Genomic DNA, 13,035 nt, shown 5'->3' with positions numbered 1-13,035 from the left:
TGGAACACAGGGCCCCCAATGGAGGAGCTAGAGAAAGTACCCAAGGAGCTGAAGGGGTCTGCAACCCTATAGGTGGAACAACAATATGAACTAACCAGTTCCCCCAGAGCTTGTGTCTCTAGCTGCATGTGTAGCAGAAGATGGCCTAGTCGGCCATCATTGGGAAGAGAGGCCTCTTGGTCTTGCAAACTTTATATGCCCCTTTATACAGGGGAATGCCAGGGCCAAGAAGTGGGAGTGGGTGGGTAGGGGAGCAGAGAGTGGGGAGGGTATAGGGGACTTTTCGGATAGCATTTGAAAAGTAAATGAAGAAAATATCTAATAAAAAATTGAAAAAATGAAAATAAATAAAAATAAATCCTAATAAATAAATAATCCTATAAATAAATAAAATTAAGGAGAAGAAGAAGAAGAAGAAGAAGAAGAAGAAGAAGAAGAAGAAGAAGAAGAAGAAGAAGAAGAAGAAGAAGAAGAAGAAGCAGCAGCATCTAGGATGGTGTACAGCCAGCACAGAGGCCCAGCTTCCCAGCCTTCCTGTCTAAGCAGCTGCTAATTCAGAAGTTGTAGCCACTGGGCAGAGAAGCCCTTAGACCTAACAGTGGTCTCAGACGGTCTTAGAGAAAGCATTCAGGGAGACGGTCTCTTAGTCATTTGGGTTTGGGGCTTGAAGGCACGAAGGGCTACCAATCTATCTTGCTGCTTGATCTTGTAAATAAATTTTATGGTGACACAGACATCCCTGTTAATTTCTACATTGTTCATAGGCTTTTTTAAATATATGAGGTCAGACTTAAGTGCCTCAGCAAAGCCTGAAATATCTGCTTGCTGGCTGTCTTTGGGAAACAGCTGCCAGCTGCTGTCAAGGAGAAGGGTAATACCAAAACAGAACATTCTCCACTTCTTGCAAACCCTGCTTTGAGTCAGTTTGAACAGATAGATGTGGTCTCTGCGGCTCTCTACCAGCCGCCCTGAGATGGGAAAGGTAGTCCATGCTCACCACCTTGACCCTGTAACTAATGTTCAGCCGTCACTCAATGGCTACTCCATAGAAGGAACTAAAACTGAGTGACTGTAAACTATGGAAGGAAAACTCATGAGAAGACAAATGGAGAGAGCTAAAGGGAATGAAATGAAACTGGCCAGAGAGTTACAATCTTAGAACCAATCAGGTGAAAATTTAAAATTCTCAATTTAAAGGCTGGCCTTAAGAACCTCATATCATTTTCCACAATAGATCAGATGTGGTGGGGAACTGGAAACTAAGTCAGAAGAAAATATGAAGCATGGAGAGAAAAATATGAGGATCTAAGAAGAGGCGGGTTTTAATATGTGCATGAACAGCCCTGGCTAGGGAAGGGGGAGAGAGAATTCTAACATTTAAGAAAAACTATGAACCTAAACCATAGCTAAGATAAAGTGAAATATTGTAGGCAGTAAGACTGCTAAAAATTACATTAAAATTAAAAAAAGATTAAATCGGTGAGAAAGAAAACATACGCTAACCAAAACAACTGCAGAAAAACAGAGGGAAGAGAAGAGGAAGGGGAGGGGAATTAAAGCTGTGTTTCCTCTCACAAGAAGTGTTTGCAGAAGCCTGGAAGAATCTAGAAATGGCTTGAGAATAGTAAGTAAATGAAGCAATTTGCTGCATGTAAGAACAGCAATAAAAAACTGTATTCATATAAACGATCACAAAAAAGCCAAATTTTAAAAGTTTAATGGCATTGAAGTATAAAACACTTAACATTATGTACTTGACTTGGTCAAAGTAAGAATTAATTCTTCTTTGACTTGAGTATTTCTTTATTAACCCTTAATTTTAATTTTGGTAAAGTGCATAAAGCTGTTGTCAAATAATGAAACTGATTATATTGATAAAATTTGAGCATATACTTCAATAACATTAAGTAGTCTACATGGCGTTCATTTTTAAATGACTATAAGAGAGATCATTACAAAATGATGGATAAGCATCACAACAAACAGTGATGATAAATATGTAATAATATGTTTCTAAGAAAGTATTTAAAGATTTAAAATGCATTTTTCTTCAAATTCTATAAAGGTAAGGTAGCATGTTTACATATCTGCCTGCCTCCCTGGTATCAGGCTTAGCAGAGCTAGCTGAATTCTCAGACCACATCTGTTAAGGGCTGACACTGGCTGATGCAGTCTGGCTTAACAGCAGTGAGGACATGCACTGCTATCGAGGACTGGAGATCCCATTCAGGTAGATGTTCTTCTCCACATCCTGAGTTGTCTTTGATAAAGGCTTCATCCCTTTATCCCTTTGATAAAGGCCCAACTTCATCCCAGAACACCTCTGAAATTTTGCACTTCACATTAGCAACATATTTATTTTATAGGATTTATTATTTAAAATCTTGTAAATAAATAAAAACATCACCCACTCAGATTAACCAGACCCAGAGTCTGAACAACTCCATGAGCTTTGATGCAGTAGAAAAGGCATCGCAGAAGGAATCTGCAGCTAATTTTTATTCTAGCTCTAAATCTGACTTGGGTTTTTGTTTGGTTTGGTTTGGTTTAGTTTTTTTGTTTGTTTGTTTTGGTGTTGGATAAGTACATGAAATATATTTGATACTGAAAGTAAAAAAATTAATGTGAAGTTCCACCATCTCTGTTCAGAAATCTCAGAAACATATTTAGTAATTATAAAGCTTTGTTAAATATAGGTACCAAGGTCTGCTGTAGCCGAGGACACCTGTCTGCATGTTAGAACCTGGTTCTTAATGAGTGTTGATTTAACTTCTAGCCAATTGTGAGGACAGAAATAACCACAAACCTGTACCTGACAGTCTCCCAGTTATTCCCAGTCCGATAAGTGGGACAGAAAATTAAGAGCAAGCTACAAAGAAAGCAATTATAATAAAAATATAACAAATGCTTCATTTCTATAGAAAAAAAATCAACCATAATATCTTTTGTTCAAAAGAATGGAGATGTAAAGAGACTCTGGCCATTGCAGCCTGCTAACCCTGCCCACACCCCACTGCACCAGAAACTGGGAGACGGCGTAGGAGATTGCTGTTGTCTACACGATGAATTCCTAACAGAAAAAATAAAAAAGCCTCTTTCTGTTTACCTGGGATTGATTTTTTTCATAAACAAACAAACAAAAAACATTAAAGAATGAATGACAGAGATAGGCAGAGAAGGAAAAGAGAAAGGAGAAAAAAGACTTACAATAAAATTCCCATTTTAGTTTAAAAAGATACCGAAATAAGCATGTATTTGTTTACAGTCCTTACAGATTTAGAATGTCTGAGATTAATAGAGAAAGGATACCTTTGTGTGGCTGAAAAAGTAAAACCAAGATTGAATAGATATTTTGATTTTCTAGGAGAAACTATAATTTCTGTTCCCTACCTCTAGTCTCTTCCTAAGCAAGGCGTACAGCGTAATTCCCTCGGATGCTATCATCATTTGGAAATGGGATGAGTCACCCTTGGAGCAAGAAAGAAAAAAAAATAAAAAACAGCTTGGCTCTTTTCCTCTCCCATTTGACCTCCTTATAAGGACCTTTTTGAAGCTGTTAATCCAGTCTACCAAAATAGCAAACAACTAGTCTTTATTAAAGGTCAGCTGCGATTGCTTGGAGAATGGAGAGCCTGCTTCTGAGGACTTGGGCGTGGTTCCCACTTCATCCTAGGGCTAAGAACAAGAGCTGCTGTTTGCTTTAGTCTTCAGCTTGTGGCTGCTGTCAAGGCCTTATGCAAACAAACTTGAAGGGCCATTTGGGCAAAGCATGGACTTGACAGAAGCATGCTTGGAAATCAGTGGCTGAGATCTCACTGCCAGATGGTTCCTGGAAAAACACACACACACACACACACACACACACACACACACACCACCTACTCCCCTCTCAATATGATGATTCAGCAATTTAATGGCTCTTATAGTTGGCAGCCGTCCCCTAGAACACATCTCTGAGGAAATAAACCCACAAAGGTGGAACAGTCTGCCAGGCTCTGTACTTGGCACAAAGCCAGAGCATGACTAAACATAAACCTTAAGCTGCAAAACATGACTATGAGACATGGTCATACTGGCCATGTTTGAAAATAATAATAAAGAAAAGAATCTTCCAGAAAGGGAGGGGGAAGAAAAGCAAGAAAGGGAGATGAAAGGGGAAAAGAAAGAAAGAAGGAAAGAAGGAAGGAAGGAAGGAGAGAGAGAGAGAGAAAGAGATAGAGAGAAAGAAAGAAAGAAAGAAAGAAAGAAAGAAAGAAAGAAAGAAAGAAAGAAAGAAAGAAAGAGCAGAAGGAAGGAAGGAAGGAAGGAAGGAAGGAAGGAAGGAAGGAAGGAAGGAAGGAAGGAAGACCACACAATAAAGAAAGACAAAGACAGATAGGACAGGAGAAGCCAGAAGATAGATACCAGGGTCCAAGTACCAGGGTCAGTGATCTTAGCAGCCGTGACAGCTGGGTCTGCCTGAACATGCCTAATTTCTTACACAAATAATTGAAAAGTAATACTTTATAAATACATGCCTTTCTGGATGAACTAGATGGCAGCAATTTGTGCCTCGAAATTACTAACTTTCAAATTAAGACAAGATGCATTGGCTCTGAGAACGCTCCTCTTTAAGGACCAGCGTGGCATTTTCTTCTCTTCCTGTAACCACAGAGGTTTCAGCCAGGGAGAAAAGCAGGTTCCTATTGCAGCACACCTTAGAAGGAAAATGAAAACTCTCCACAGAGCTGAGGACCAAGTACCCGAGAAAGAAGCTTATGCAAACAATGTGATAGACAGGGAGGAAGCCTGTGAACAAAGAAACTAAGCGCTGACACTCAGAAGACAGGCAGAGGTAGAGCGCTGAGATCTGCATGGCTGGAGGAAAGAGAAGCCAGCAGCCTCGGTGGGGTCTCTCTCTCTGTAGAACTCAGGCTAATGCTTCAAAGGCACAGCAGCTTCTTTTCCTTCTGTGGCTCTCCGGTAGCACCTTTATTAAATTAAACTCCACCTTGAATGTGGGCTCTTCTGGGAAATACAGCTTCATCTGCCTGAAAGACCTGACTCAGGAGATCTGTGCTGCACAAAGAAGCTGCAAAAAAGCCATGGGAGACAAGGATGCTGGCAACAGAGACAACCAGACTGACAGATTTATTCGAAGGATGAACTAAGGTGACTACTGTAGTGTTGTCCTAATTTGTTCAGTTAATAAACAGCGGTAGCTATTTTAAAAGAAGAGAAATTAAATTCAAATTGTCTCAAGATGGCTAAATATTCCACCAACCTTGAAACACTGTTGTTGCACCAAGTTACTTGGTAGCAAATATCACTAATTGTCCCCAGGGCCAAAAGGACACAGTGTCAAGAAAAGTTATCAGAGAAACACAAGGAGATCTTGCAAGCAATGGCAGCATCATAGGTATGCAAAAGACCATAGCAATCAGGTTCTTCTCTTCGTCAATATTTGAAGAAAATAGTATAGTATATTGCGAACAGTTTGAGAGCTGATTATAGTAGTAAGTTTTAGGACCAAGATAATCAAATGACTGAATCTGAATGTTTATTTTTGTGTCGAGAAAAAGGCATAAGCAGCGACAGATGAGTTAGAACAGAGGTAGATACCTTTTTGACAGGATTGGTGGAAGAAAAGAAAAGCCAACCTTTATAATCCTTTTGTTCTTTTTTAGAAACAAAGGGACTGAGACAAGCAATCTCTGCAACAGAGATAGATGCACATGCAGGCAGTATACATGTGATTCACCTTTAGATCTACACATACACATTAAACATAGTATGTGCTCTTATAGGTCAGTTATCTATGGACCATTGGGTTTTTTTTTTCTTTCATGTATATCCTTCCTGCACTGAATATTTGAATTAGCTTACCAAAAGACATGGGCTATAATAAAACAGTAAAAGAGTCGGGACGGAGGGAAAGAGCAGCAGAGTACAGAAGATCCAGATATCACAGAAGCCCTGGAGCTGTGGCAATAATATCTACTTTCTAACTCTGAATGGGAGCTTCCTGAAGCAAATGGAGACAGAAATGTGATTCCTGCTGGAATTCCCAGTTTTGTAGAGACCATATGTGTCCATTGGTGTAAAGCACATAACCACACATAACTCATGTGTAGTGTCCTGGGGAATGAATCCAAGGCTGGCTAAAGTATGACACAAAGCAAACGGTTTATGCCATGGCATCAGAATGCGGGCTGCCTCCAGGTAGGAGTGGGCTGCAGGCATGAGAAGGAAGCAGCGTTGCCACACTCTGCCTCTTTTGATGGGTGTTTATCAAAGGTCTTTCCTTCCTGACGATTCACTAAGCTGTATATTTATGTTTTTATAAGCATATTCTGCATTCTTTTCTTTAGATGTACTGTGGTTCACAAAAGGTTAAAATTATATACAGAATCCTTAAGATTATACAAACAATGACAATCAATGAAAAATGACAAAAAGCTAGTCATTGCAAAAACAAGAAAATAAACTCCACTAAGATTTCCACAAGCTAAAAGAGAAAAGAGAATTAGAGAAAAGAGTTATTAGGGAAAGAAACAGTGTCCATGCTCTAGCCAGTAAGAATACTAGCAGGATGGGTCACAGCAGCAGCTGATTTCATATCAGACACTCCCACAATCAATGCTGTCATGAAAACAGAGAGTGTAGAAATACTATTTTTTAAAAATGTCAAATTCTTATTAAAACTGATTTTTTTCATACAAAATACTTTGATTATTCTTTATCCTCTCCCAGTTTCATCCATATCTTCCCCCACTTCCCCACACAATCAAATCCACTCTTGGAAAATTCATCCCACTGAAGTTTACTATGTGCCAGGCAGAGTGGAGGTGCCAGGTAGGGCAGTGGACAGTTTACAGAAGGATTCTCTTCATGAAGCTGACATTCTGGAGAGAGCAAATAGAAAAGCATGTAGGGACAGGTAGAAAAAGAGTATCAGAGAGAGGGCATAAGCATGCTACAGGGAGAGGTGGTGTGAGTCCTCCAGAGTGAGAAGTTTGGAAATATTTAAAACACCCCCTACCCCCAGGGGGATAAATCTCCTGAGAAGATGGGTGTTTGAAGGGGGAAAGAAAAGGCCATGCTGTTCACAAACATGGAGGACCTGAATTCTGAATGTGATGAGCTGTAGCCAGGAACTGTCATTGCCTTATTTATACCTTTAAAAGGTAACTGATTTTGTGGCAGACATAGAACAAAGCCAGGCCTAGATTGGGTCTCCACCCGCAATCCTAGAAAAAGTCAAGGGACACCAGTTACAGTATAGATGAATGACCCCTATGCAAAGCTAGCTGGTAAGCTTGCTAATGTGCCATCATAGCATGTATGGGCAGCTTCGTGGGGCCACTGGGTCTAAAGCTTTCAGAGGAGCTGTGTAATTTTTGGACTTCTCCCTCTCTAAGTTGTAAGAGAGAGCAAGGCAGAGAAGGAAAGTCCTTGGAAGAGTTGAGCCAGCCTGTCCCCAGTCTTTCCTGTTTTCTGTTCCATCAGTCTGGCTCCTGGCTGTTCTTTGCTAAACATTTTGAGGATAATTTATGCCTACTAGGTCTAAAGTGAATTGTGGAAAGAAAAGAAAGATTTATTCACAACCAAAAATATATTTTTGCATGTCCCGTATGCAAAAATGACCAAATGGCTGTGCTCATTCTGTAGCACCAAAGTTGATGGACACTTTCTAATGTGAATACCATTCCTTGGAAGCAGTAGGCTCTAGCAATGGAGAATAGCAGTGTATGGTCAGTCTGAGTTTCTGTAGGAAGGTTAGCTAAGGATCCACATAGATACAAAATATGTGGGTGCCCTAGATCCATGTGTAAGATGATGCAGGGTTTGTCTGCATCCTGTGAAATCTTGAGATATATTTCACACACCTTACAATACTTAGTATCACTTACAATACTTAGTATAACCCCTTGCTAGTACAACAGAGAAACAATGTGAACTGTTAGGCTGAATCTTTTAGAGAATAACAATAATGGAAGATGCCTTTATTGTAGCGGATTTAAAAAAAAAAAAAAAGCTGTTGAAAATGATTATTTTCAGCCCGAAGTTGGTTGAGTCCATGAGGTAGAGACCATGGATACTGAAGGCTGAAGGTGACTGGACCACACAGTGATCCTCATTGAAAACAGATGGATGCAACCTGTGAAAGACCAAGATGAAGGACCCTGCATCACATCATGGAAACAAAAGGGGCGGATTTTGCCTTGCAGGCAGGATTATATACGCAAAGCATGCAGCATTGTGTGTGTGTGTGTGTGGGGGGGGGGGGGGTGCTCCAAGGCCACAGGAACAGGGAATTCTGATCTGCACCGGAACTGTCTCAGAAGAGAATCTCCTTCGGAAGCTATTAACAGCCAGAGGAGCTGGCTCTCGCTCTCTAACCAGGGTGCAGCAGGCCCATTTAACATTCTTGTCTAGTGAAACAGTGCAGACCCCTGTGCCTGCTTCTAAATGCACATTTTTAATATTCACTATAATGCTACTCTTTAACAAACTCTTTACTCCCTGCCTCTCTGATGACGCTTCCCGGGGTCTTTAAAGGGATTGTTAACCCAAGAATGGATCGCACTCTCTCTGCATGAGCAGACCCAGAACCAGCCCATTAAGCTTCCCGTCTTTACTCTGGCAGCGCCGTCCTCACCTCTGAGGAGATGTGCCAGCTGCTGGGTGATGAGCTCCGGAGCCTCACGCAGGAGCTCCTTCAGCACCAGAGAGGAGGAAGACTCCGGGAAGCCCAGCTCACCATCACTCTGCTCTCCGGGGTTAATGACTCTGACGACTGCGGATTCCAAAGTTCTGTCCTCACTGGAAAATAAACGGAGAGGAAGAGGAGCTATGGCGTGTTTTCCCACTTCGGGGCATGATTCAGTCCTGATGATTTCCCCTAAATGGCCCAAGACACAAATTCTCATGACCGTGAAGAATAGGACCTAACTGGAGCTAGAGAGTTGCACCTGCAGAGCAAGCATTAGGGGCCAAGTTCAGATTCCCACATAAAGGCCTGAAGTGTTCCAGCTGTGGTCACTCCAGCACCATGAGGGTGTGGATGGGTGGAGTTTGTGGGGGCTTGCTGGTCAACCTGCCTTAGCCAATCAGCAAGTACCGTGTTCATTGATTGGCCTTACGTCAAAAGATGAGGTTGGGAAGAAGAGATCTGATACGGACCTGTGGCTGTATGAGCTTGTACACGTTTGAATAGGTGCTGGTGCGCACGCTCACACACACACTCATGTACACACACACACACAAACGCACTCACTCATACACAAACACCTCCCGACACACACACTCACACAATGCACACACACACACAAACACACACTTTCACAAACACACTCACACAAGAACACACACTCATATACTCTCTCTCTCTCTCTCACACACACACATACACTCAACCCCCCCCCACACACACACACTGAAGAGAACAGGATGTTATTCTGTGTGTCTATATATGTCATTTCCATTTATTATTGTCCCCAAGAGTCCTAGAGTATTTTCATACCTCCCTGATAGCTACTAGTATTTATTATTTTCCACATGACTAGAAGCACTGTAGCCGTGTTGACTGTGTGTAGTGGGGTCTAGTAAGATCTTTTATCAAATGGGAAAACAGGCACAATGGAGCTAAGGACTGTACTTATAGTCAGGTGAAAATCTGACACCAGTACCTGCTCAGAACAGTCACTGAACTTCAGAAAAAAAAATACCACTATGCCCATGAGGGCTTCACCATGGCACTTTTACCTCAGACTGTTAATTCATTCATTCATTAATTTTGTACTCTTTATTTTCAGAGGGCAGAAGATCAATCTCAGGCAAACACTCTGCATGCTAGGTGTTTGGTCACTGGGCTATCCCCCACCCCTCATCTCCTACATATATGTTATAGGAGTGGATTTTCTCAAAAGTAGAAAGGTACAGAAAAAAAGCTACATTTTTCTTTCTGACTATTCGAATATAAATGAGTTACAATAAAGAAAGCAAGCTTTCTACTTTTCACATCCCAGAGTTTATGAACTCAGTCTCAAGGTCAAGTTAGCAGTTTTCATTTTAAGTGGTGACAAAATTCTTCCCCAACTTTTGTGCCATCGCGTCATCTTTCCTTGTGTCAGTTGCATGAGTTGTCTTGGAAACATTAGACAATGCATAATAGCTAGGGACTATCTGCGATTTGGGTACTATCTGAGTGTCCTCCAAAGGTCCACATTTGCAGGATGGTACCCCACTGGGGGGGGGGTGCTGAGGGCTTCAAGAGGTGAGTCCTGCCAGCAATCCTTAGATCTTTGAGGTCATGACCTCACAGGGGGTTGGAAGATCCTAGTTTTTAGTTTCTGGCCTGGTCAAGGTATGACTTTTGCTCTTCTTGCTGATAGACAACCCTCACCACAGTCCCAAACACTCTAGTGGCCTGATCAGGGATTTGACTCTACAGAGCCATGAGAAAAATAACCCTCTCCTTACTTCCTACACAGCTTGTGTCAGGAACTTCATTACAGTGATAAAAAGCTGGCAAATATAGCTGAGAACTAAATTCCGTCCAAAACCTCACCCCAAACTTCCAGCCTCTTGTCAACAGATAGTTGGTATCATTCAAGAGAATTTCATTTGTTTCAAACCATGTATAAGTAAAGCAGTCTATGGATTGTTTTCCAAATGCCTTGTAACCAGTTGTGTAACCGGTGGTTGCCTAGATTTACTTTCATCCTTTTGTAAATATGCTTCCTAAAACTGGTTACACTTAAATATTATCAAATATAAAGGTCTTATTGTAAGTATTCTAAGGCCAAGGTTAATTGCTCAAGGTCTTTAACAATAGGCAAATTGGTGAACTGTAAAGAATGAACACTACAAGCTACAGGGTGTTTAGCTGGTATCCCTTCACTCCATGGCAGTACTGAGTGTATCACTGAGGTCTGTCTGTTATCATCTGTACTTAGGGAATTCGTCTCATTCCCCTCCCTTTAGCTCAGATCCTTGCCCCAGCTCGTAGGTCCCTCAGTGCCTAACAGAGGCAGAAGAGCTCTGATCTAAACTCTCCACTGACTACACGTGGTGCTTGGGCAAAGCCATCTGTGACACCGGGCTCCACTTTTCCCTTCTATGATGTACGACAATTGAGCTGCAATGGTTATCAACAGCCTGCCTTTCTGTTAGCACAGAACATGGAAATCCACGATGAAGTGATTTTCGTGGCCCATTTCCCAGTCTCCTCCTTTTCTCTACTGAGATTTCTTTAGAATTTTCCTGTTTGATCTGGTTTCAATTTCCCTTACTATTTTCAACATCAATACATCTGATTATTAGGACACTATAAGAGAATATTAATTTGGTAAGTTTTACAAGAGCATTCTAGTTAAAGACATCAGTTTGAAATCTCAAAGCAAACAAGGAGAGCTGGTGTAGACCAAATATTTTCATTAAAGAAAAACATACTATGTTTTTAATAAAGCCCTTTTTATGACGCTTGTTAAATAATAATAAGGAACATGGTAACCACCGGCCAGGAAACTTCCCTCCGGACAGATGCCCAGAACCTCACAGTGAGTCTTACCTCCCCAGGACGTGACTGCCCACGAGAGTTATTGTCAGCTTCCCTTCATCGTTCAGCTGATGCAGGTTAATCTCGTCTCGGAATATGTGGAATGATTCAGAGATGTTCAGCTCTTCTAAAATAAACCTTGTCTCTGTGAAGTAGTTGAATTCAGTTCTTGGGATATTCAACACGGGCAAGCAGAGGACCCCGGGAGGACTGACCTACAGAAAGAATTAGTTACCTCAACCTCTGCAAAGAGCAGTTTTCTTCCAGCTAGAAGCTAATTGCTAGAGTTAAGCCTTTTTGTTCACAAAGAAACCATTTGACATCTAAAACAAACCCCCCTGAGCCCAATGACAGAGCGCGCTCTCCACTAGTAAGAGGACACTAGTTTTAAAATGATCATTACATTTATTTGTTTCTGTTTGGGAGTGTGTGCACTCGCTGGTACACGTGCATATGTTTGTGCTTGTGTGTGAGCGTATGCGCGAGCCTGTGCATGCCACAGCACACGTGCGGAGGTCAGAGAGTTAACTGTGTAAGTCAGTTCTCTCCTCCCACCATGGGGGTCCTCCTGGGAAGGCAGACAGGTGGTCATTTCTGACAGCTAGCACTCTTACCTGTTGAACCACCTCACCAGCCTAGCCATGATGCATTCTTACCTTTTTTAAAAAAAATAAAATAAAATTTCACAGACAATCCTAACTGGAAACATTTAACCCCTTACTTTAACCTCTCCATGATTAGAAAATATATGTTTGTATGCATACATATACCTGTATACATACATACATTCAAATATACATATACACATATAATCTCCTCTTCATCTTTTCATGGGTAGCAAATGAATATCTTGATGGAATTGACAAAAAGTTGGTAATTGGGACAGACTGAGGTGACACAAGAAGGTAGATGCATCCCCATCGAAATGGGACACTTGTAACCTGGGTTCAATAGTTCATCGGGAAAACTGTGTGTTGGAGTATGAATTGTGACATTTTTAACATGCAAAACACCGTGTACTTAACTGGTTATTCAATTAGCAATCAGGTTTAACACACATACTAATAGATTATATGATATGCTAATAAACATTATATATATGTATATACACACATATATATATATATATATATATTTATATTTATATTTAACTACTTTATGGACCTCTTATATAAAACATGTGTGATGACCGGATGAAGAGGAGGAGGAAGATAATTTAGATTCACAATAAATTTGTTTTTATATATAAATTGTAAAGTATTTTTAAAATTAAGGGAACGGCAATGAGGACTTCACTGCCACTGAAAGACTGTGGGCTTGGTAAGGCTTTGTTTCTGGATAAGGAAATAACCTTTCTTCTTCTGTCACCACAGCTCTATCACAAGCATGTGCTTATCACACAGCTCAATATCCCAGCATCTGTCTCCCCTCTCACATTAAAAGGAAAGGATTGTTTTGTTCTGCTGCCTTCCAAGACATAAAAAAACCAGGCA

At 41.0% G+C, this 13,035-nt stretch overlaps 1 protein-coding gene across 2 annotated transcripts in view; it reads right to left on the bottom strand.

Annotated features, from left to right (window-relative positions):
* The window catches only part of Prune2 (prune homolog 2 with BCH domain), a 262,843-nt gene that overhangs the window by 201,884 nt on the left and 47,924 nt on the right, over window positions 1-13,035 (bottom strand). For both annotated transcript variants that reach the window (XM_021202837.2, XM_029538042.1), the window contains exons 3-4: window positions 11,555-11,757; window positions 8,642-8,805 (exon numbers count right to left, since the gene is read on the bottom strand). In XM_021202837.2, coding sequence (XP_021058496.2) covers window positions 8,642-8,805; window positions 11,555-11,757 — 367 coding nt within the window. The remainder of the gene's footprint in view (window positions 1-8,641; window positions 8,806-11,554; window positions 11,758-13,035) is intronic.

Source organism: Mus pahari, chromosome 1, assembly GCF_900095145.1.
Source record: "Mus pahari chromosome 1, PAHARI_EIJ_v1.1, whole genome shotgun sequence".
NCBI classification, from domain to species: Eukaryota; Metazoa; Chordata; class Mammalia; order Rodentia; family Muridae; genus Mus; species Mus pahari.
Note: the sequence above shows the minus strand (reverse complement) of the source record. Positions and strands in the feature narration are given on the sequence as shown.